The 26,348-nt window shown below is 36.7% G+C and overlaps 2 protein-coding genes and 1 long non-coding RNA gene across 8 annotated transcripts in view; 1 reads left to right on the forward strand and 2 right to left on the reverse strand.

The window, feature by feature from the left end:
- tnip1 (TNFAIP3 interacting protein 1) overlaps positions 1 to 2,843 on the forward strand; it is a 47,390-nt gene extending 44,547 nt beyond the window's left edge. For 4 of the 6 annotated variants that reach the window (XM_022671946.2, XM_049475261.1, XM_049475262.1 and 1 more), the window contains one exon: positions 472 to 2,843. In XM_022671946.2, coding sequence (XP_022527667.2) covers positions 472 to 536 — 65 coding nt within the window. In that variant the 3' untranslated portion in view covers positions 537 to 2,843. The remainder of the gene's footprint in view (positions 1 to 471) is intronic. The other 2 variants (XM_049475264.1, XM_049475263.1) reach the window with 2 other exon arrangements.
- A 6,258-nt stretch (positions 2,844 to 9,101) lies between these two features.
- gpx3 (glutathione peroxidase 3) lies at positions 9,102 to 26,075 on the reverse strand. The gene is made up of 5 exons (XM_049475276.1): positions 25,936 to 26,075; positions 19,002 to 19,152; positions 16,109 to 16,226; positions 12,725 to 12,824; positions 9,102 to 10,949 (listed from the first exon to the last, which is right to left on the reverse strand). The coding sequence occupies exons 1-5, from the start codon at positions 26,020 to 26,022 to the stop codon at positions 10,737 to 10,739; spliced, it is 669 nt and encodes a 222-aa protein (XP_049331233.1). The 5' UTR covers positions 26,023 to 26,075; the 3' UTR covers positions 9,102 to 10,736.
- On the reverse strand, positions 24,530 to 25,879 carry LOC125799194 (uncharacterized). The gene is made up of 3 exons (XR_007438022.1): positions 25,519 to 25,879; positions 25,229 to 25,391; positions 24,530 to 24,742 (listed from the first exon to the last, which is right to left on the reverse strand). It is a non-coding gene; the product is annotated as an uncharacterized LOC125799194 (long non-coding RNA).
- Positions 26,076 to 26,348: the final 273 nt, after the last annotated feature.

Consider the following 26,348-nt stretch of genomic DNA (forward strand, 5'->3'; position numbering starts at 1 on the left):
AAATAAAAGAGAATAGAACTTGATATTATTGGGCCTTAGATATGTTAAAAATGATATATCAAAATATTTAAAGACATTTCCTCGATACCGGTATTTAATGTGATGTGTTGACATGCAGACAGAACGCAACAGCAGGCACAGATTCTTAAAAATGTATTCAATGTTATTGAAATGCTCTTTCATGCACAGTACAGTGATTTTTATTCTTTTTTTGCTGAAAATTATTCGTTATGCCCTGATTACTCTCTCTGTAATGAAATGTACAGCTGCTCAGTGTTCTTTAAGCACTGATCTAGTGCCTATCAGGTGCCTATTCAAATATGCACATTGTTACAATAAGACAGTGTGTCTCAGTACGATAAAAGTACTGTCATATTGCTTAGCTCTGTTTCACGTGCTTTGGAAAAAAGTTCTTTTTTTTTTTGTTTCCTTTTAAACTTTTCTTTAATCCCGTTTTCTGGTTGTCGGCAGAAGCAGGAGCAGCCGGCTTTGGGAAGCGCGATCGTCAGAATGCTGCGGACCCTGGAAAGCACTAACCACCGCTTCAGCCCCGCTCCACTGGCACCCAGCTAGTAGCATGATGCCATTTATCTTTCTGTTGGCATGGTGTGAAAAAACTTTCTTTTTTTGTTGTTGTAGTTTGTTTTCTTTGTTTTTGTTTGTTTGTTTGTTTTTCTTTATTCCCCCCCTTAGTGTGTGTGTGTAAGTATGTATGTATGTATGCGTGTGTGCACGCGCAATTGAGTGTATGTATGTATGTATGTATCCGTGTGCGTGTGTATGTACATATATAAATATCTATCTCCTTCTGACGAAATGTTGTTTATATAATTAAGTTTTATAAGCCTATTGTGAAACACTGTTCTGGCAAATTCTGAATATATATATATATACAGTATATATAACGTATATATATACATTTATTATGTTACCTTTTTAATATTAAGGGTTAAACTCTGCTTTATATACAGCAATTCTATGCAGGAACTGAAGTCAGAAATTTAATGGATGAAAGGATGAAAATAATTCAGTAAGACAGTATACCTGCAGAGTTCAGTGAGGACCAGTATAGAAATGAAAAAGCTTATTTAATTGTAAGTGATGGTACCTGATAGTACTGGTGGTTTAGCAGGAGTATGGCCTGTTTGCATTGGGAAATAAACGGTCTGGTTAATGTAAAGAGCTGCTTTCTGCAGTTGGGATGTATTTTTGTGTTTTTGGAGATCTGCTGAGAGCTGGTCTGATTGTGAAATATAAAGCAGCAGTGGTGTAAATCCCGCTGTCCTGGAGCTCTGTAGGTAAATTGTCTTGCTAATGTTCCACAGTAGAATGTATCTCTATTTATTCAGTGGTCCGAGTCGTGATGGCCACTCGTTATTCTGTTTAATGCATCCACACGCCGGTTACCGAGCAGTGACCGAACACCCATTCAGTACACGTCATTTCCTAAAGCCATATACAGCACTTCTCAGCCTGCTCCACGCCACTGAAACCCAATCATCACTGAGAGCGTTTACATGCACTAAAAAAATCCTGTTCATAATCAGATGAGTAGTATGATAAGTAGCAATCTGATAAAAAAGCTGGATTTTGCTCAGTAATGGTATTTCTCAGTTCATATAAACTCTTATCTGGAGTATTCTGCAAGTCCTAATTCTGCGCCTGAGTGAAATCTATGGAAGCTCAGTTTTGCCACTTGAAAAAATAAAATAAGGATCATCTATTAAGTCGTAATAATGAGATACTAAATCCAAAAGTATGAAATATCAAGTCATAATTATGAGATATTAAGCCTAGGGGTATTATCTAATAATTATCACTTAGTATCTCATAATAATGACTTTGCATCTTGTAATTATGACTTAGTATCTCATAGTTATGATTTGCTATGTCATAATTAGGACTTGCTACCTCGTAAATATGCCTTGGTATCTCATTGTGACTTACTATCTCGTAATTATGAATTAGCATCTTGTAATAATGACTTACTATCTCATAATTGACTTAGTGAGTCATAATTACGAGATGCTAAGTCATAAATACGAGATTATAAGTCATAATAACAAGATGCTACCTCATAATTAAGACTTACTACCTTGTAATTATGACTTATTATCACTTATCTCGTAATTGTGATTATCTAAAAATTATGATTTAGTATCTCTTTTCATGACTTGATATCTCGTAAGTATGACTTACTATCTCATAATTAAGACTTACTACCTTGTAATTATAACTTAACATCTCGTAATTTTAATTTGGTATCTCGTAATTTTAATTTGGTATATCGTAATTATGACTTGGTATCTCGTAGTTATGACTTAGCATCTCATTATAGTGTCTTGATATCTCATAATTATGACTTAATTATGAGTATCTGGGTGGAAATGGGCTTCCATAGAAGACAGAACCTGGTAGTGGAAATAAGCGAGTAGCGCGAAGCAAGAATCTGATTATTGTCAGACTCATGAAAAATGTTGTGATTTCCCATAAGTTCATGTAAACAAGCTGATCAAATTACTAAAAAAAGATGTTTTGTAGTAATCTGGTAATGAAATGCATGTAAACGCACTCAGTGATGAGCTTATGTCGTTCAGTACGCCAGTAATCACTCAACAAAATGAAAAATTTGGGAGATTGGTTTTCAAGAGCTTAGTTTAATCAATACTAGCAGTGATACTTTTCTAAAAATAAAAAAGGTGACTATTTGAAGGGAATCTGCACCAAATTTGAATTTTAAAATGTGTTTTAATATAATGTGTGATGTTTGAGTCAAAAGTACCTTTTATTTAAAGTCTAGTTTAATGAATACATTTAAGATGTAAATAAAGCATTTCAGTGTGGGTTTGGTGTGAAATACTTCGTTCTTAACAAACTAGAGAGTCAGAATTGTTCACAGTGGTGATGAATAAAACGAGACCTCCTAAGCCTCAAAGGCTCTGTCCACACATATCTGGATATTTTTAAAAATAGACATTTTTCTCTCTTTGTTTTTGATTCAATTCGATTTACATTTATTCATATGTGTAAATCTGAAATCCAGTGCTTACTGTTTGTAGACACTGTAGTTTTGTGCCCTGTGTAGTTCACTATATAGTGAGTAACAAGGTTTTTCAGATTTAGACAGATGTCATTTTTTTAAGTGAAAAAAATGCATTTTTATTTCAACCAGAGCCAAAACCTTAGTTTTTTTAAAATATCCGTATATGTGTGGACTGCATCTAAAATATATACAATTATTTATTCTGTGAAATGATTATGAATATGCAGCCTAATTTCTGAGATATTATTTACTTTATTAATTGTTGTCAGAAGGTTCTTACCCAAAATGTTTTTGTTTGTAATATTTGCATTGATTAGAAGCGTTGTAAGTAAAAAAATTACCAGAAAAAAAACAAGTTTTGTTTTCTTTTTGTTGTTTTTTTCCATACAGATTTACACCATTTTTACTTAATCAACAATACATACAAAACTCGGAAGACTGGGTTCACTGGTGGGTTTGGATAAGTGCTGCACAATATTGGATTTTTTGTTGAAGATTTCCAGATTCCAGAAGTCAGTTATCCAACATATATTAGCATGTGGATGTGGATATTAGCAGTGCTCATATTGTACGTACACTGATTATTGGAATAAAGTAAATGATACTAAACAGGTGTAGTTGACCTCTGATAGATACGTCAGAAAATACTTAAATAATACCTAAAAAACGTACTTAAACAAGAAGTAGCAGCAGGGAAAAGAGGTTGTCATTTATAATATGCCCTATTCGCTTTCATCTGAACTGTTTCTGCTCTTAAACTGATGCTCGTTCACTTAAGTGCAGCGCTTCACATGAAGTTTCGGTTTCATCAGTTCCAGTGATTGACAGCTGGGCTCATCCTTGTGATTGCATTTGAGCTTTCTGTAAAAACAGCTCATTATTCGCTTATTTTGTATTTTCCTTTGAAGCTGCTGCCACTCCCTCCTGTGGCCATATTCAGCCATTTCATTTGAATCGCAGAGGGGTTGTGACACAAGGTTTGTAAATTAGTTGGAACAGATACGTTCGCTTTCCTCACTAAAAACACCACTGAAGCCCTCACTGCTGTTGCCCATTTTCCCTCCTTCTCACTGCCTCACTGATTTCTGTCTTCTTGAGGTAAAATCATGTGAATTTTGATTTGAATTCTCTGAAATCGTATATATATGTATTGGCAGGAGTTCTTAACTAAAGTTTTGTTTTTTTTAATTTTCATTTCTTTTTTTTTAAAGGTCTCATTTTATCATTTTTAAATTAATATTAATATTGTAAAATATTTTAGAAAGTCTAGTTGTGGTCTAGTATAACTGAAAGCCATGTGAGATGTTTTTTGTAAAAAAAAAAAAAAAAAAAAAAGGTGCTTAGGTGTTTCTGTTTAGCCCTGCTTTAGATCACTGAATTAGAGGTCTATGAAGAAAGACAGGTTTTGGGCTCTTGCCCAAATATATCGCTTCTGATTGGCTAACAGCACTGCAGCAGAGAATGCCCACCTGCCTTTCTTCCCTAATCGCCCCCAAACCCCCCATGTCCAGGTCCAAAAGGGTTAAAGTGTTTTTGCTGTTAACACTCATGGTTCCCGTGGGTCCTTAAAAGTCTGAAATTGTCTTAAATTTTCCGTAAATTCCATAAAATTAGCCAGTGCGTTCAATGCCGGTGGGAAAACACGTACTAAATTTGGGGTGAGTTACCGGAGAGAGAACTAAGGTTAGCATAGAGCTAGCTAACTTTAGCCACGAGCTAGCTAACGTTACTGGGGAGATAACTAATGTTAGCATAAAGCTGGCTAACTTTAGCCGTGAGCTAACTAACATTATTGGGGAGATAACTAATGTTAGCATAAAGCTGGCTAACTTTAGCTGCGAGCTAACTAACGTTACTGGGGAGAGAACTAAGGTTAGCATAAAGCTGGCTAACATTAACAGCGAGCTAACTAACGTTACTGGGGAGAGAACTAAGGTTAGCATAAAGCTGGCTAACATTAACGGCGAGCTAACTAACGTTACTGGGGAGAGAACTAAGGTTAGTTAAAATTAGCGGCGAGCTAGCTAACATACTAATGTTAGCGGCGAGTTAGCTACATTACCGAGGAGAAAACTAGAGTTTAACGGAGAGCTAGCTAATATGTTAACATGTTCTGCATCACTATGGAACAAAATTGAAAAAGAAAATTGGTCATTTTTGAAGATTGTTACGTTTTAATTTTCAATAAAATCATTTGTTCTCTACTTAAGAAGTTATGACTACATATTTGGGCATTAAATTTTATTTTTTGGCGCCTTAAAAAGCATTACATATGACTTTTAAAAATGGAGCAAGAACCCTGTCACTGTAACACATATGATTAACACACCTGTTTCACATATTTGGGCCACTTTTACCTGCTGTGTTTGTGAACAAAGCCATTTTAGTACCACATTGTTCCAGTCACCACCACTCACTGTAAACAGGTCTGACTGGTAATTATCTCTAGAATGGAGCTTTTATCACTAAAACCCACTCTGAATTAGTCCTAATTTAAACCCAGTTTACATCTAAACCACTGAATTTTGCAGAAATGTGTAGAAACCAGTGGTTTTCCCCTTGTTTCCTGGTTCTGTAGTGGATTTCTACTGGTGTAAACGAGTGTAAATGAGTAAAAGAGATAGGCCTCAAACTCTTTTCTAATCTATAGTTTCTAATCTTTCTGCATTTGCCTTGATAATACTGATGATGACTGTATGTGGCTCATTGTGTTAGTAATGCTGTGTTTGTGTACTGTGTGTGTGTGTGTGTCACTTATATACATACTGTAGCTGTGTGAAGATTGCTGGTGTGACTGTGTCAGCTGATGTATAAAGTGTGGGCCAAAAAACGTTTTATTTTTATTTTATAATTAATATTTTCCCCTGTGGAAGCAGTTTATCTGTCCACCAGTCTGTCTGTGCACCTTTACCCTGTCGTTTAGGACACACCAGTGCATATTCATCCCATAATAATCCAGTTTAAAGGTGAATGGGTTCAAATATATAGAGGAGAAAAGCTTACACAGGTGCTGCATTTAGTTTCTGAACTGATTCCATAGAGAAACCACTTTTGATTCCACAAAGAACCAAGTTTTAATGTTGTTTATGAGAGTTAAGAACTTATTGAAGGTCTTATTGAAGTTTAAAGGTTCTTCACACTATATATACTGTATATATTTTTTCTTTAAATTTTCTTCAGAGAAGAGGCCACTTCAGTTTCTGAATCAGTTTCTCTGATTTTGCTTTGTTTTTGTTATTCCATAAACTACAGACAACATTTATCCCAAATTCCAAATAAAATATTGTCGTTTAGAGCATTTATTTGCAGAAAATGAGAAATGGCTGAAATAACAAAAAAGATGCAGAGCTTTCAGACCTCAAATAATGCAAAGAAAACAAGTTCATATTCATACAGTTTTAAGATTTCAGAAATCAATATTTGGTGGAATAACCCTGGTTTTTAATCACAGTTTTTGTGCATCTTGACATCATGTTCTCCTCCACCAGTCTTACACACTGCTTTTAGATAACCTTATGCCTTTACTTCTGTTGGTGTAAAAAATCAAGCAGTTCAGTTTGGTTTGATGGCTTGTGATCATCCATCTTCCTCTTGATTAAATTCCAGATTTTTTCAATATGGTAAAATCAGAGAAACTCATAATGTTTAAATGATTTCCTATTTTTCCAGAGCTGTATATATATATACTCTATATCTGTAGGTTCTTCATGGGAAAGCTCTATAGTTCTTTACACAAAGGCACTGCTTTTCCATAGCAGAACTGTTTTTGGTTCTGTAAAGAACCATGTTTATAGAGCTGTGTGAGTGTGAACAACCTTCAGATTGGTGAAGAACCTGTGGATCAAGTGATGGTGTGCCAAGTCCTGCTGGAAAATGAAATCCTCATCTCCATAAAAGTGCTGTAAGATATTGTGGGAAAACACTGCACTGAATTTAGACTTGATAATGAAACACAGTGGATCAACACCAGCAGATGACATGTCTCTCCAAACCATCACTGACCATCTGTAAATTTTACATTTACATTCCGACTTAAATCAAGCAAAAATCACTTATTTTAAATACAAGGATCAGAATAACTTGACTGGTGACTTTTTCAAGCTTATTTAGATTAAAATTCAATAAATTGCTGAAAACTCTTAACTGAGACTTATTAAAATGATTTCTAAAATAATATTGTTTTTTTTTTTACAGTTCTCAGTAAGACAAAAATTATCAGAGAAAAAAAAAGATTTATTGCCCTAGATAATTTCACTTGCTAAGGTTTTGTTTTTTGCAGTGATGTTCTTTAAGGATCCAAAAGTGGTTCTTCTGTGGAATCTTTTGAAGAACAGTTGATTGAAGCAGCTTGGAGTGTGTGGAGTGTGTTTATCTGTATTATCATGTACATTATCTTTTACCTGATCTCAGATCACTCTTATAATAGGAGCCAGTGGGCCAGTTCTGTAGGTCAGGGGTCAGCAACAGGCGGTCCGCAGGCCATCTTCTTATAAGGGCGTTTTTTTTTCCCTGGCTGTATCCCAATTCACTAGCCAGGGCAATGGTAGTGTATTGTACAGCGCCCCTGACAATTTTTTTTTCTTTCTTCTTGGGTTTACCTGCTTTGAGATCCACTGTTCTGCAGTTGGGTTCAACAACCCTCTGGGCTGGAGAGCTACTAGTCTGTAGCACTCCATCCCATTACACTTCATTTTACAAAACAGATTTTTTTTCTTTTTTGTGGCCACATAATGGCTTGAGAAATATCTGGCCCATTGCCAAAATTAATTGCCGACCCCTGCTGTAGGTTTTGTGTTTGACCCTGACTGGACTGTATCTGCTGCCATGGTTTTGAAGTTGTGTGTATAAATACGGCTGGGTCTGGACGTCTGTGTGTGAGGGAGGTTTTTCGCTGTTGTTATTTATCGCTCACTGTAATTTACTGGATGGTAGTTTCTGTGCTTTTTGAAGTGAACTCTCCTTCCCCCCAAACAACCCCCCCCCCGAAAGCACATCTCACGTGAATCTTTTTATATCTGATTAGCTTATAAATATACTCTAAATGTCCCGGTATGTGTTGATGAAGGCTGTGGATGTGTAGAGCTGGATCTGCGAGGCCTCTGTGTGTTTACACCTGATTAAAGTCGATTTGTAACGCTGACTGAACGCTTCACACAACAACGTCAATGTGTTTAATAATCAATAAATCCAGAGGGACCATTTAGAAAGCGTACCTGTGTCCTGTGCTCATTATTAATAATCATATTAGCATGCATTTCATTTGGGGTTATGGTGAGGGTCATTTACCACATGGTTTCAAACCCTGAAGCTCAAACTGTGTTCACATTACAAGTGAGAAATTAATTAATTTATTCTTTATTAGGTCAAATATCTTGATTATTTTGGGCTTTAATGTGACTACAATTATTTTTGCATTGATGTACTCTACTTTGCATTGATATACACTACTCACTACTTAATGTGTTAATGTAACCAAATATGGATTTTATTGGGTAATGTGACAAAAAAAAAACATTTTTGTTAATGTAAGAAATATCAGACTTGTTTTTTCATTAATGGGCAAACATTTGTTTGTTTTTTTGCGTTATTACAAAAAGTTTATACAAATTCTTTTGAGTTAATGTGACAAAAATTATCCCAACTTTTTTTTGCATTCTTTTTAGTTAATGTGACATTAAGTTTTTTAAAAGCCACTAAACCCTAAGCCATCTAAAATGTGTTTATTTGTAATAAAAACACATACCAGTCCTGCTTAAAAATGTTATAAACCTTTTCTACCCTTTAAAAAATGCTTTTATTTTGGTAATTCATTTATTTCCAATCTTCTGGCTCGTGGCTAGAATTGTCCATAACTATAGGACAGAGTGACGGTATTAGGAGTTAGTTATCACATCCACATTCGCTGTAAGAGGCCACACATGCATATTCCACAGGTCAGTGCAGAGCTCTTTAGCTTCTATAGGACGTGCCAAAAATAATGGGACCCAAGACATTCCGATTATATGTGAGAGTATTAATTAAAAAAAAAGTGAAAACGAAAAAAAAACAGCACACGACGTCTTGCATTGAAAGCTTTATTGTATGGATAAAATCATAAAGATCACACACAGGGCCGGAGCAGGGCTGGGTGGGCGGGTCAGGAGAATGGGCGTGGCTTAATGGAAGCAGCAGAGCGGCCTGAATGCACTGAAGAACCTCTCTGGCCCCAAGCTTCTAGTCAGGCTTTGCAGGGGGTCTGCTTTCAAACCTGACCTTCATCCAGACGCCACACCTCCGGATCCAGCACCAGCACAGCCCTGCCGGCGTGAGATCTCCACCTCGACTTCTCCGCTCAGTCTCCTCCACACGGCCAGTCCTGGAGGGGCAGCTTCTGGACAGTAGAGGGAACATCCTCACCCGAGCAGACCTTAATAGTTTTGGGTGCGCTCGGGTTTGGAATGATTGAACTGGACCCTCAACTGCTCAGTACTGTGGTCCTTCAGGACTGGACGTGAAGAACAATGATGTAAATACATCTACAATATGGTAAAAATATTAATATTAACCATAATTAACCTCATAATAACAATTATTCTGTAGTTTACACTTGTTTTTCCCCCCTTGTTTTTTTTTTTTTTTTTGGCACAGTGGTGGACCGCTTGCTAACCAAACTCAACAGACACACAGGACAGGATTTGTCTTTATTTTTTTCTATGGTACCACTTTAAAATAAGGCTTCTTTATAAATGGTTTATAAACAGTTTATGAAGGAGTTTATTACAGGTTATTAATTAGGTTATAAACCATTAATACACAGCTACAACACATAAACAGAAAAGGCAACAGTGGCCTCTCATGTATCGAATAGTGATTCCTTTATACATTCATTTATAATTTATACTGTTAAACCTCAGATCTTACTACTAAAAGATACTTATCTTACTTTTTCTTTTCCACCAGTTATCATTAACTTCAGTTCAGTTAATAACTTTATTTTTTTAGCTATAAAAAAACATATTAAAGGACTAAATTGACTTTATCCCCTTGAGACCCTTTACATTTACATTACATTTCTGCATTTCTGCATCATAATTCTACACTTTTTTAACCATTTGGTGTACCATTTGGTGGTCGCATGACAACATTACTCTCAATTGATTAAAAATAAGATGGTGGGAATCCCAGTCACATGTTTCTACAGCCAGTCCAGAGAGAAACATGAGCCAGGTAAAAATTATTTTTCAATTTTACGTTTGAAGCTAATTTATTTACTTACTGTAGAAAGCTAAAATTTAGTTTTTTGTACTAATTGGGTTCTTCTGATCCCAAATTGCAAGGATCAATTTTAAATGTTAAAATAAACTGTTCTCTCTATATTAGGGCAATGTTATTTGCAAAAAAAACTATTTCTGTACAAAGACAAAGTTTAGTTTTTAATACTTATTCGGTCCTACAGATTCCACATAGATATAATACATTCAAAATGCACATCAAGAAAATGTTCGGGTCTCAGGAGGTTATATATTATTTTATTAAATATGTTAAAAAGGTCATTGTTACTGTTCTTTTATCTATTTGTGTTTATCGATTGTTTAGTAATGTTTTTAAAGTATTTGCAACTTGATTAATAACTATTTATAAACTCCTTCGTAAACTATTTATAAAGGAGCCTTATTTTAAAGTGGTACCTTGTCTATATAGATTCTGGAGTCGATTAGTGCTGGGAATACTGCTGACGAATCAGGCGAATGATGTCGGATCGCACTTCGGAAATGTTCACCCTCGGAAACCACCTCCTCAGCGGCTTCCCGTCCGGCCCCACCAGAAACTTCTCGAAGTTCCACTTAATGTCGTTGACCCTCAGCGGATCCCAGAACAGCCTTTCGTTGGGGTTTCCAAAGCTGTCGCCCACAGGTGGACAGGCATTCTTAAAGAAAAGAGAAAGAGAGAGATGGAGAGAAGGAGAGAAGGAGGATTACGTTAATCCCACCTTAATCTAAATCTAAACCCCACTCACTCTGCAGTCACAGGTCACAGGTTTCAGTGCAGTAAAGCCGTGGTGCTTTGCTGAATAGGGTTTCCTGTGTCTCTGTGCTACATATGTAAACATACACGGATGGACTTAGCCTGCCACCAATCTCTGCTCTGCAAATATAAACTCCCCAAAAAACACATTTAGCCCTGAGTTTGCTTTGGCAAGACAAATCGATGTGGTTTAGAACACAGTATGACTTACTGGATACTACTAACTCTAAAAAAAACCCTTTCAGCTCAAAATGTTATGTTTAAAAAGGTGACATAACCCTTGTTTTCTTTTATTTATGAGCTACTTTTCTATCTGCATTGTAGAGTAATACTACAAAAGCCATCCAAACTATGAAGAAAAAAACAATTTGAAGGTGTTAGATACTTAAAAAGTAAGCTTCTTGCTTAGATACAGACAGCTTTACACATCTCTGCTGGATTTTCTCAGTCAGCTTTTTGAGGTAGAGTCACCTGGAATTGAGGCTTTCAGTTAACGGCTGTGCTGAACTCATCAAGAGTTAATTACTTGAATTTCTTGTCTCTTAATAAAGTGTTTGAGAGCATCAGTTAAAGTAAAGTAGTGAAGAGGTAGAGTTACAGGTATACAGTGAATAGTTTTGTTTGAGTAATGTTCTAATCCAGATTATGATAAGCAAGAACTACTCAACTAAGTAAAGAAAACTGTCAAAAACATTATGATGAAACTGGCACTCATCAGGGCTGCACCAGGAAAGGAAGGGGAAGAGTTTCCTCTGTTGTACAGGATAAGTTCATCAGAGTTACCAGCCTCAGAAACCGCAGGTTAACAGCTCCCCAGATAAGAGCACCTAAATGCTTCTTCACAGAGTATTTTGGTTTGTTTAACACTTTTAAGTTACTACATGATTCCTTATGTATTCCTTCATATAAAAAAATATATACATATATTGTATTTTTCGCACTATAAGGCGCACTTAAAATCCTTTAGATTTCCCAAATCATCAATACGTCTTATGATCTGGTGCTCCTTATGTATGAATTCTACCAGTCAGGTATTAAGGAGCAGTAAAGTCACTCTGCTGAAGTACAGAGTTATACAGGAGTTTCAGTTTAGTTCTCCAGCACAGAGACTCGAGCAGCATTAGCATTAGCCGCTAACTACGCTAAGCACTAGCTCTTTCACCGTTCAGAGGCGAGTATATTGGACTGTAGTCTGCACGATTACTGTGTTAAAACAAGCTGAGTGGGACGAACTGATAGCTAATATAACCCTGGCTTACCAGAACACTCAGGGTGCATTTACCTGCTAAATTAGCTGCTAAGGCTAATGATGCTGCACCCAGCCTTAGTGGAAATCTGGAAATCTTAGCTTACTGTAAATAAACAGAAGCACTTTACTCAGCTAAATAAACAGTTTTCAGAAGAGAAATTTGTGTAAATTTACATCCAATGCTTGTTTTTTTTTAAGAATTACAGTTTTGTTTACTTAGCTTAGCTCCACTTTAGTTACCCCACCACCACCAAGCGGCGAGGTTTGCTGAATTAGAAGGAAAACATGGTGACACCCCTGTTCCTTACTAGTGTTGCATAATGCACCTTATAGTCTGGTAAGAGCATTGTGGATCATTGACAGTGTTTTTTTTCTAAAGAATTCAGCGACATATTTCAAAACCTAAACTCAGGTAAACGGGACTGTACCTTCAGGAAGGTGAAAAGGGCTTGCTCATGGTCTCCGTTCACATCACCTCTTTCAAACAGCTGGAAATTTGGAACGAACCCGTTGCCTGGGCGGACGTACCTGTGAACGCAAACAGAAACAGACCTGATAAAGTGCTGCAGGTGTGTCTTAAAGACAAACAGACAAACAAAGCTTTCATTATTCAGTGTGCCAACCTGGTCTATATACACTATATGCCCAAATGTTTGAACACCACATCTAATGAATACATTCAGCTACTCTGCTGACACACAGAGCTTGTTTAGTTCCTGTAGAGTAGTACTGACAAAATAGATAACCACAAACCTATTGGTACAATGCTTAATGCCAGGCGTGTGCTATATAGAGGGGTATAGAGCCTCAAGTATTGAGCTATAAGGCAGTAAAACTGTGTTCTTTGGAATGATGGAGCTCCATTCAGTATTATTGAATGAGTTGGGGCAATCAAATCCTCACAGCAATGCTTCAATGCACAGTATATGTACAGTATTAGTAAGAAGTTTGGACACGCCTTCTAATTCAATGCTTTTATTTTTTTCCTACATAGTAAATGAATACTGAAGTGACCCAAATTATGAAGGAACACATAAGGAATCATGTAGTAACTTAAAAGTGTTAAACAAACCAAAATATTTTAGGTGTTCTTATCTGGGGAGCTGGTAACTCTGATTAACTTATCCTGTGCTACAAAGGGAACTCTCGCTCTTCCTTTCCTGGAGCGGTCCTGATGAGTGCCAGTTTCACCATAACGTGTTTAAAAGGATCCTCAAGTACAGTCAATGCAAAAATCACCAAACACGTTATGGTGAAACTGGCACTCATCAGGACCGCTCCAGGAAAGGAAGAGCGAGAGTTCCCTTTGTAGCACAGGATAAGTTAATCAGAGTTACCAGCTCCCCAGATAAGAACACCTAAAATATTTATGTCTCAAATTAACTGACCTTCATTTCTTAAAGTGCCACTAACCTCACATAGTAATTGTATGCTGAGAAATCGAGTCATTAGCACTTACTTGCCTACAAAATTGTGGTTTAAAGATTTAAAGATGGCTGCTCCTCCTGTTTTTGATAAATGAACCAAAATGTGCAACTATATAGGAAACAGTGTGCAATAATTTCATTAAACACATATTAAAAGTCTCTTATTAGAGATTACATTAACCTGTGTTAAGGATGTGGTAATTTAGGTATGCAACTAATGAGAGCCAGTTTCATCATTATAACTTTTTAATAGTCTTTTTTGTGACTTCACTTGAGGATACTTTCAAAATTCTTTATGAAGAAATTCTTCTTCATGCTAAGATATTGTCTGACCTTTTTTTTTTTTTTTTAGCTAAGTAGTTCTTGCTCCTCATAATATAGATTAGAATATTACTCAAATAGGGTTATTCACTGTATACTAGATCTTAGATCGGGCCCAAAAAATCTGACCCGACATGGCCCAAGCCCGTGCACGTTCTGCCTGAGCCTGACCCGACCCGCTCCATAAACTGTCATTATGAGCCTGAGTCTGAATTAAACAAGACATTTTTTAGTAAGTAAAGCATTAAAACTTGGCTGTTTGAAAGAGTTAAATCTGTTCAGAAAGATGTTAATGAACATTGCAACACTTAAGAAGCATAGACTAATTATTTAAGATTTTATTTTATTTAACAGCTACTCACAGCATTGCAAATCAAATGCGGAGAAGTGGATTATAACATTCCAACTTGTGCAACTTTTATTTAAAAACTGGTTATTTCGTCACTTTGTTATATTGGTGATTATCACGCTATAGCTTTATATACAAACCAGAGTACAACAGAGGTAACTCTTGCTCTTCCTTTCCTGGTGCAGTCCTGATGATGGCCAGTTTCATCATAACGTTTTTTAAAGTTCTTAAATTGTTTCAGATTGAATGAACTTCATTTCTTAAAGTATTTTTGTCTTAATTTAGTTGAGTAGTTCTTGCTTCTCATAATCTGGATTAGAACAGTACTCTATAAATATTCACTTTTCACTGTATACCTGTAACTCTACCTCTTCACTACTTTACTTTAACTGATGCTCTCAAACACTTTATTAAGAGACAAGAAATTCAAGTAATTAACTCTTGATGAGTTCAGCACAGCTGTTAACTGAAAGAACTGAATTCCAGGAGACTCTACCTCATAAAGCTGACTGAGGAAATCCAGCAGAGATGTTTGCCAACCAATTTTTAGCTTCCCTCCATTGGCTACCGGTTTCATCTAGAATAGAGTTTAATATTTTATTACTAGTCTATAAATCAATTAATAGTTTAGCACCTTCATACATCTCTGAAATGCTGATTGAATATGTTCCAAATCGAGTTTTAAGATCATCAATTAATTTGGTTCTGATTTTATGTTTACCCTATTATTATCTTATTTTTATTGTATAGCTTTTATAAGCTTTTTAAATATTATTTACTGTATTTTTATTCTATCATAATTTTCATTCGTCTGTTTTTGAGTATTATATTTTATTTGTTTATTTAATTTTTTTAATTTGTATTTGTTTATTTTTTTATGTCTTGCTTGTGTGCTATACTTACTCTCTTTCTCTCTATGTAAAGCACTTTGAGCTGCATTTTTATGTATGAAATGTGTTATAAAAATAAAGTTTATTATTACTAGATAATTACATGTGATTTTCTTCATAGTTTGAATGACTTTAGATTTACTCTACAATGCAGAATTGCTTTTAAATAAGAGAACTTTTTTCAGCACAGCTGTTAACTGAAAGCCTGGATTCCAGGTGACTCTACCTCATAAAGCTGACTGAGAAAATCCAGCAGAGATGCGCGAAATTGTCTAATCTAAGCAAGAGGTGCTACTTTGAAAAATGAACATATAAAACAAATTCTGATTTGTTTAACACTTTTTTTGGTTTATTAAATAAATACATATGTTTTTCTTCACAGTTTGGTTGACTTTAGTATTAATCTACAATGAAAAACACTAAATTTAAGGTGTGTCCAAACTTTTAACTAAAAATATATATAGAGTAGATGGCAGATCTGATGTTTGGATCTGATGTAATGGGAGAATAGTGCGCTATACTGCTTTAAACCCCAGCGCACGCCTTAAGACATCCTGATATATAATATGAGCTGTGATCATGAAGTGATGAGTGTCCACTGCAGGTCTGAGCTGAGGAACAATAGCCTGTGTGAGATGAACAGAGTCTCAGAGCTGCCAGGTAAAGTGATCCTCCTGCCAGAGAGCTGCCACCCTCTGATTAAACGGCGCTGACTGATGAACCGCTGGCAGGAGCTCCTGAGGTGACCCGTGACTCGGCTTCATAAACCCCTTCACTGTGTGAAGATCTGCTCACGCTGAGGGCCGTACTCTCAGAGATACTCACTTTAATGCAGGCAGGATTTCATAATTGGCCCCAGGCTCCTGTTTCCCGAACTGGTTGCAGGGAAAGCCGAGAATAGTGAACCCCATGTGCTTCAGCTCGTCATGTAGTGCATTCAGTTCTGGGTGGGATTAGAGCAGAAGAACATGTGATCAGAGATTGACTGTTAGTACACTGAAGAAGTTAATGGGCTAAATTTAACTGATAACAAATGTGGATGATTTTTATATTTTTACTTCCTATGGGCAATGCTTGTGCTGATGTAATATATTTACAGTGGTGTGAAAAAGTGTTTGCCCTCTACAGATTTATTTGTTTTTGCTTTTTTTTGTTATACTTAAATTTTTTTAAAGATCTTTTAAAGATGACCTGAGTAAATATTTAAAATATATATAATTAAAAAAAATGATAATTATTTATTAAAGTGGCAGTCTGTATTATTTTGTTTCTAAACTAACTAAAAGCAGAGGCATTTCTGAGTGGAGAAGGGATCAAATATTGCATTTAAATGGTACCAGTGTCCTGGAACGGCTAAGCCTGATATATTCATTCTAAAAACTGGGTTTCGGGGCTCTTTTCGCGGGAGTTCTTCTTCTGGCCATGTCACACGTCTTTACATACAGTTTTACTGAACGTGAGCGGCTGGTGGAGCAATGGAGACTTCAGAAGAGGAAACTCAGAGCTCAGTAGCTCATTCACCCATAGTAAAACCAAAGAAACGATGGAGTGAAGTTTCTGACTTAGCGCTCTCTCTCTCTCTCTCTCTCTCTCTCTCTCTCTCTCTCTCACTGAACATAACCTGGAATCATATTCATCCGCTCTGAAAGGAGATTCTTCCGCATGCTCTGTGCAATTACCCATTCTCACCAGAGAGGGCCCTAAATCCCCTTTATCCCAACACTAACAGACATCAGCTTTAAAGGGATAAAAACTATCCAAACCAATCTAGCCCTGTGTGAAAAAGTGGACATTCCTCTGACCCATAACACATGATCTATTTAGTGTACTCTGCCGTCTAGAGATGTCAGTAACGTGTTACTAAGTAAATCTAATCTGACATGTTACTATTTCCAATACAGTAATCAGATTAAAACGTTACTTATCCAAGTCACTGTCTGTTACTTTCTTTGTAAGTACAAAAACACAATGTCAAATTTAAAAAATGTTTGGAGTCACAGAGGCACATTACAGAATAAGTCCCAAAGGTGGACTGAAGCTTCCAATAAAGTGAGTTTTGGCAAAACTGTTAAGTTAAGGTGGCAGGGGTTCTCGGCTGCTGCACAAAGTAACTAATAAAGCAACTTAAAAGTAACTTGAAACAGATTGCAGATGATTTTGGCCCAAATACCATCCAACTGAGGCACGGACAGGTCAGTTATGAGACAGGTGATGAGGTAATGTATCATTTGATGCTGCAGACTGGGACTGGACTGGGGTCCGGCCTGGACACCTCACAACTCACATAAGATAACACCTCACAACCTATAGAGTCATGAGAGTTTTTTTTTTTTTTAGCCATCCACTGAGGTAACACTTAATGGTCAATCTACACTAGTGATGGGTCGGTCGCAAACGATCCGGAGAACGATCCGGCTCCTGAGAGTGAGCAGATTTTTTTGCCACACCGATTGGTGTGTTTACACTGAGGAAAAAAAACGGAATGGGAACGGGAGTGCTCTATTTTTTTTAGAGCTGGATAAACAGGGTTTATTAGCTACAGTTATACACTGTGAATCTCGTTCAGTTATAAAGTGTAAATGTATATAAAGTGTAATTATCGTTATCATTCTGTCAAACGTTTTTGCATATATATATATATATATATATATATATATATATATATATATATATATATATATATATATATATATATATTTAACTTTTATTTAAAGTTTCAAGGTGAAACATATAAACCACAACAAAAGACAGCATCAAAATATACATTAAGGAAGACAAAACTATATAAAAATAGAGAAATATGAACAAGAAATCAGTGAAGACTCATCATTAATTCTTTTTTAGGCATTTCTTATTCTTAGCAATTCTAAAGGATTTCAAAAGTGATGTAAAATCCAGTAAGGAGAAATCAAACTTTGGTATTGAAGTCTAGTATTTACGATGGTGAATGTAGTATTTACTCAATAAAATAATAATATTAATAATATACTCTATAACAAGATCAGTGTAAGAAAAACCATATCTCACCAAGGTTCATACTTATAGAGATGTTGCACTTTTTTTTTTATTTGGTTGAGTGACACTTTGTAAATGTTGTTCTGTGTTGTTTGTTTCACGGTATATAGTTGCAAATTTACAAATAATATACACATTTAGAGACTGACTTGAGATGGGCCTTTGTTTTTGTATTTCATTATTTATTTAATATATTTAATATATATTTAATATATATTTCATATAATGTATGTTTTTACACTAGTAATTAATTCAACACATAATTTAAGCTTTTCCCTAGAAAGAGCTGGAATTCCCATCACTACTCTTCACACTACTATCTGATGATCTTTGGCTTATCAGTGTAATAATAACAGTTTTATTATGTTTTTCAATATGTACATTACATAAAACATTATAATCTAATATTATACATTTGTTTTGTCTAAAATGTGCTCAAAATATTTATATAATATATTTTTTCCACTTATTTTCCTTTTTTTTCATTATTAAACATTGATTTTCTTTGAGCAGACTCACTCAGATTTAGTTAAATACAGTATTTCATTAATGTAAATGTTTTTCTACACAACAGACCAAAGTACAGCAGAAAGCCAGGTGGGGTTAAACTCCAGTTTGTAGCTGTAACTCAAATATTGACCTGTGTGTAGAGTCGATGTCCTGATCTGTGTGTGTTTTTGAGGTAGTTTTTTCTGCTGCTTACCCACATACTGGAAGGTGAGTCCTCAGAAGGTCGCCACATTCAGGATGAGGACGTATTTCCCGGCGTACTGCCGCAGAGGGATGTGCACACTTCCGTTTATAGTGTTCGCTCCATAGTCGTATATGGAGCCGTCCACGTCTTTATTACATACCTGCAGAAGACATGTTGGATATATTCCTTAAATATTCCGATCAAGTGCTCCTTTCTAGATAAATGTACAGTAGTGCTGGGCGGCATATCAGTTTTAAATTGCTTGAGTAGCTGTGGAGTGCTGTGAAGAACCAGCATCACCAAAGAAGCTTACTGACACAGCTCACCAGCTAACACTATCCAGTTAGCATAGCAAGCTAACACGCTGGATTAACGGTAGCTCATCTAACTCCGTCCTACCTGGAGAAATATTATGTGCTATGAGACCACCACTTTATCTGAGGAGCTCCTGCTGCTGTTCTTTACTGCATGAGTGTTTTTATATCCGAGTAAACTAGAAAAACAACAGCAAAGTTATGAAGCTTTTGCAATGACTCACAGAAAGAGTTTCTCTCGTCCCCAGACGAGCCCAGTATATATATATATATATATATATATACACATACATATAAAAGCAGCAACTATTGTTCAGCACCTCCAGGAACTCCTTCGAGATGCTGAGAAAACTATTCCAGGTGACACTGAGATTAAAATACCTGCAGATCTGTCCTCAAAGATAAATGTGCTACTTATATCTAAAGTATAAAACATGTTCTGGTTTGTTTAACACTTTTGTTTAACATAATAATTCTGCAGGTGTTCCTGTATAGTTTTAATATAGTCTTCAATATTAAATATACAATGTAAAAAAAAAATCATAAAAAGAAAGAAAACACACTGAATGAGAAGAGGTGTGTGTGTATAAACTTTTACTGGTACTGTATATAACTCATTCAAAAACAAGTTTTCTCTAGTTACGCAAGCACAGAACCCAGGTCCAAAATAAATACAGGGTATTCAAACATGGGGATAACCTTTGGTCAATATTTTTAAACAGTCTGAGTTGAGTAAAATGTCTGGTTCACCTCACTCTTCCACGCTCAGACCACGAGATCTAATCTTACAGGTAGAATAAATACATTTATGATGCAGAGTGTCAAAGTAGAGACTTACTATACCAAAACGGTCAAACTACAGTGGCGTGAAAATGTGTTTTTGCATTTTTGTCAAAGTTACATTTTTCTGATTATCAAACAAACTTCAATATCAGACAAATATAACCTGAGTAAATATAAAAAAAACACTTTTTAAATTATGAAAAAACTATCAAAACCAATCTAGACCTGTGTGAAAAAGTGTTTCTCCCAATAAACAAACTGTGATTTATTACACTTTTTGGAAACCTAAGTCCAATTTCACTACTAACCACAATCAGGACTGATTACTGACTACAGACCTGTAGAATCAAGAAATCACTCAAATAGAACCTGTCTGACAACATGATGCAGATAAAAGATCTCAAAAAGCAGCACATTATTAAACCCTGTTCTGAAGAAATAAAAAACAGATGAGAAAACATTCATTCATCAAGTCATTAATCATCTATCAGTCTGGAAAAGGTTACAACGTCATTTCTGAAGCTTTGAGACTCCAGAGAACCACAGTGATTCACTTTTATTCACTAATGGAGAAAAAAACACATGGAACACTGGTGAACCTTCCCAGGAGTGACCGGCCAACCGACCGAAATTACTCCAAAAGGGCACGAACAACTCATCCAGGAGATCCCAAAAGAACCCAGAACAACATTTAAAGAACTGCAGGATCTCACTCACCTCAGTTAAGATCAGTGTTAATGATTCAATAATAAGAAAGAGACTGGGTGAAAATGGTCTCCATGGGAGAATTCCAAGATAAAAAACACTGCTGACCAAAAACAACACAACCACCTGTCTCACATTTACCACCTAACTTCAAAAAACACCACAACCACCCGTCTCACATTTACCAACTAACATCTTGATGATCTCCAGAACTTTGGGTAAATATTCTTTGGACTGACGTGAAAAAGGTTTTTTGGAAGGTGTGTGTCCCGTTACATCTGGAGTAAAACTAACACATAATTTCAGAAAAAGAACATCATACTGAACGTAAAACATGGTGGTGGTAGTGTGATGGTCTGGAGCTGCTCTGCTGCTTCAGGGTCTGAATAACTGGTACCACTTTAAAATAAGACTACCTTTATAAAGGGTTTATAAATGGGTTACAATTAGTTTACTTATGTTACTAGTTAGGTTGTAAATGCCTTAAAATCATTAATAATCAGTTATAACACATAATTAGAAAGGGCAACAATATAAATGGCTGTGGGTTCACTATTTGGCAAATAGGTCACTGTTGCGCTTTCTACGCATGCGTCATAACTAATTATTATTAATGATTTTTAAGGCATTTACAACCTAATTAGTAACCATTAATAAACTAATTGTAAACCATTTATAAACCCTTTATAAAGGTAGTCTTATTTTAAAGTGGTACCAAATAAGGAATTTTGCTGTTTACCAGACAATCCTGAAGGAGAATATCCAACCATCTATTCGGGTTTTCTTTGTCTGATATTAAAGTTTGTCTGATAATCAGAAAAATAAAATAATAAAAACAAAAATAAAATAAATCTATAGGGGGTGAAAAGTTTTTCATGCCACGGTACCTAAAAATCACGTGTTAATAACTGTGCTAGTGATTACCTCATATATTATTGGCTTCAAGATGCCATGAATTAAAAAATGAGCAGTAATTTCAGCCTTTTCACTTAGAGAATCAGCTGCCAGCACTGTATTTAACCATCCGCTCCATCTGCTGTGTGCTTGTGACGGAGAGAGCCATAATGACTCCACTTCTTCATGTTCTTTAACACAGTTGCTGGGCAACAGGCCCAGGCTGCCTGTTCTCATAGAAACCAAATAATTCACTATAAACAAGTTTATACACACATGATTCATTTATATATTAAAAAACAAATCACATATGGCATTATAATTTATTATATTGGTGCATCTAAATAGAATATCATTGATAAGTTACTTTATTTCAGTAATTCAGTTCAAGAATGTGAAACTCATATATGATATAGATGTGCTACACACAGAGTGATCTATTGTACGTGTTTATTTATTGTATTGTTGATTATGGCTTACAGCCAATGAAAACCCAAAAATCAGTTTCTGCCCAAGTCCTGCTGGAAAATGAAATCCGCATCTCCATAAAAGTTGTCAGTAGCAGAGGGAAGCATGAAGTGCTGTAAGATTTTGTGGTAAAACAAATCTGCACTGACTTTAGACTTGATAATAAAACACAGTGGATCAACACCAGCAGATGATCAGCATGTCTCTCCAAACCATCACTGATCATCAGTACATTTTACATTTCATTTGTAAATCAAGGGAGCAGAGTCTGGAGGAAGAGTGGAGAGACACACAGTCCAAACTGCTTGAGGTCTAGTGTGAGGTTTCCACCAATCAGTGATAGATAGATAGATAGATAGATAGATAGATAGATAGATAGATAGATAGATAGATAGATAGATAGATAGATAGATAGATAGATACTTTATTGATCCCCGGGGGGAAATTCTTGATGGTTTGAAGAGAGATGCTGATCATCTGCTGGTGTTGATCCACTGTGTTTTAGTGGCACAGCATTCACTCACCCAGAGGGGGAAATTGAACCGCAGTAGTTGCTCACTGACAGGTAGTGCAGTTAGTGGTGTTATCCACTGTGCTACCAACCTGTGAACTGCTGGTCATACATAGTGGGCCTAATTCAGCGAAACACTGACGAAGGAAGGTGCCTGCCTGATGACCCCTGAGAAGAGCTTGCACTGAAGTTTGTGTTAGAGTTTGGATGAAGGGGATTGGTGTGGTCCTGCTCTTGTAATAATTTGTCTCATGAGTTTTTGTAGACGTCTGAGTACTTGGCAGTTGAGGCACGGACCATGAACATAGTTCGCTATGCTTCTGGATTCTTGTCGAGCCAGTATCGGATGGTAGTGGTTGCTGTGTTCTGCTCACGCAACATATAATGTGATTTATTGTATGTGATTGTGCTTAGGTAAGTGTGTTGTTGCCATAGTTAAAGGAAGTGAGCTTAGATTAAGGAGGGATTCTGTGTTCATAGGTTATTTTTTTGGTAGGTCTGTTACTTGGCAGTTGAGGCAGTGGACCATGAACATAGTGTTAGGCTGTGCTTCTGGATTCTTGTCGAGCCAGTATCAGATTGTGGTGGTTTTGCTATTATTGTTAGTTGAGTGAGTAGTAGATCCTGGCTGAGCCCTATGCATAACCCCAGCTGTTAGGTGCAGGATTTGTCAATTTCCTGTATTATATTACTGGTTGTACAGCTTAGTCATGATCAACAAGACCAAACTAGTCCAACAGTATAACCATCATATAATTTTTTTTTTAGATTATCAAACAAACTTTAATATCACACAAAGATAAGCTGAGTAAACATAAAAAACACATTTTAAATGATGAAATATTTAAATATGCAAACCAATCTAGCCCTTTGGGAAAGTGTTTTCCCCCCCTATAAGTTAGGTGTGATTAATCACACTTTTTGGAAAGCTGAGTTCAATTTCACTACTAACCACAACCAGGCCTGATTACTGCCAGACATGTAGAATCAAGAAATCACTTAAATAGAACCTGTCTGACATCATGAAGCAGATAAAAGGTCTCAAAAAGCAACAAAATGAAAAACAAAACAGATGAGAAAAGTTGTTGATCATCTATGAGTCTGGAAAATTTAATTTCTAAAGCTTTGGGACTCCAGAGAACCACAGTGAGAGCCATTATTCACTAATGGAGAAAACATGGAACATTGGTGAACCTTCCCAGGAGTGACCAACCGACCATAATTACTCCAAAAGGGCACGAACAACTCATCCAGGAGGTCCCAAAAAACCCAGAACCACATTTTAAGAATTTTGGGTCTCACCAACATGAGTTCCTGGGCAAGAGTTCTAACACTACATTGGCCCATTTCTAAGAGCACAGTGAACTCCACCCTGTACAACAAGTCCAGTCGTGAAATTTCACTACTCACTACGAAACATTCCACAGCCAACTGTCAGTGATATTATAACACAGTGGAAGAGACTGGGAAGGACAGCGACAGTGTAAAATAACAGAGCGGGGTCAGTGGATGTTGAGGAGCATAGTGCACAGAGTTCACCAACTTTCGGCAGAGTCACTACACCAATCACTACACACCTCCAAAGTTCATGTAGCTTCAGAGTTCATCACTACACACCTCCAAACTTCATGTAGCTTTAGAGTTCATCATCACTACACACCTCCAAACTTAATGTAGCTTCAGCAGAGTTAATCATCACTACACACCTCCAAACTTCATGTAGCTTCAGAGTTCATCACTACACACCTCTAAATTTCATGTAGCTTCAGAGTTCATCACTACACACCTCTAAATTTTATGTAGCTTCAGAGTTCATCACTACACACCTCCAAACTTCATGTAGCTTCAGAGTTCATCATCACTACACACCTCTAAATTTCATGTAGCTTTAGAGTTCATCATCACTACACACCTCCAAACTTCATGTAGCTTCAGAGTTCATCACTACACACCTCCAAACTTCATGTAGCTTTAGAGTTCATCATCACTACACACCTCCAAACTTCATGTAGCTTCAGAGTTCATCACTACACACCTCCAAATTTCACGTAGCTTCAGACTTCATTACTACACACCTCCAAACTTCATGCAGCTTCAGAGTTCATCACTACACACCTCCAAACTTCATGCAGCTTCAGATTAGATCATCACTACACACCTCCAAACTTCATGTAGCTTCAGAGTTCATCACTACACACCTCTAAATTGCATGTAGCTTCAGAGTTCATCACTACACACCTCCAAACTTCATGTAGCTTCAGAGTTCATCACTACACACCTCCAAATTTCACGTAGCTTCAGACTTCATTACTACACACCTCCAAACTTCATGCAGCTTCAGAGTTCATCACTACACACCTCCAAACTTCATGCAGCTTCAGATTAGATCATCACTACACACCTCCAAACTTCATGTAGCTTCAGAGTTCATCACTACACACCTCTAAATTGCATGTAGCTTCAGAGTTCATCACTACACACCTCCAAACTTCATGTAGCTTCAGAGTTCATCACTACACACCTCTAAATTGCATGTAGCTTCAGAGTTCATCACTACACACCTCCAAACTTCATGTAGCTTTAGAGTTCATCATCACTACACACCTCCAAACTTCATGTAGCTTCAGAGTTCATCACTACACACCTCTAAATTTCATGTAGCTTCAGAGTTCATCACTACACACCTCCAAACTTCATGTAGCTTCAGAGTTCATCACTACACACCTCCAAACTTCATGTAGCTTCAGAGTTCATCACTCACTACACACCTCCAAATTTCATGTAGCTTCAGAGTTCATCACTACACACCTCCAAACTTCATGTAGCTTCAGAGTTCATCATCACTACACACCTCCAAACTTCATGTAGCTTCAGAGTTCATCACTCACTACACACCTCCAAACTTCATGTAGCTTCAGAGTTCATCACTACACACCTCTAAACTTCATGTAGCTTCAGAGTTCATCACTACACACCTCCAAACTTCATGTAGCTTCAGAGTTCATCACTACACACCTCCAAACTTCATGTAGCTTCAGAGTTCATCACTCACTACACACCTCCAAACTTCATGTAGCTTCAGCAGAGTTCATCACTACACACCTCCAAACTTCATGTAGCTTCAGAGTTCATCACTCACTACACACCTCCAAACTTCATGTAGCTTTAGAGTTCATCATCACTACACACCTGTGTGTGTGTGTGTGTGTGTGTGTGTGTGTGTGTGTGTGTGTGTGTGTGTGTGTGTGTGTGTGTGTGTGAGGGGTACCTGTGTGTTGGATGAGGTTGAGCAGGTCTGCAGTGAGGGCAGCAGCAGGAGTAGCAGAGGGAGCCAGGGCTTCCTGCAGGACTCCATCAGGAGCAGCTCCTCTCACCTCTCTCTATCTCTTCTTCTCTCTCTCTCTCTCTCTTCCTCTCACTCTCTCTACCTCTCCCTCTCTCTCTCCCCCTCTCAGCAAAACAGCATGACGCACTTCCTCTACAGCCAATCAGCTCAGTCTGGTGTGTGTGTGAGTGTGTGTTTGGGCAGGAGAAAGGAAGAGCTCCACCCACATGGACGTCTCCAATCAGTGTGTGTCAGAGACTTTAGAAAACATGGACAGCACAGCAGTGTTAAGTAAATAATGAAAAATAAACTAAGCTAAAAGTAACATTTGGAAACAAGATTGATGATGCAGTGTA

Source organism: Astyanax mexicanus, chromosome 2, assembly GCF_023375975.1.
Source record: "Astyanax mexicanus isolate ESR-SI-001 chromosome 2, AstMex3_surface, whole genome shotgun sequence".
NCBI classification, from domain to species: domain Eukaryota; kingdom Metazoa; phylum Chordata; class Actinopteri; order Characiformes; family Acestrorhamphidae; genus Astyanax; species Astyanax mexicanus.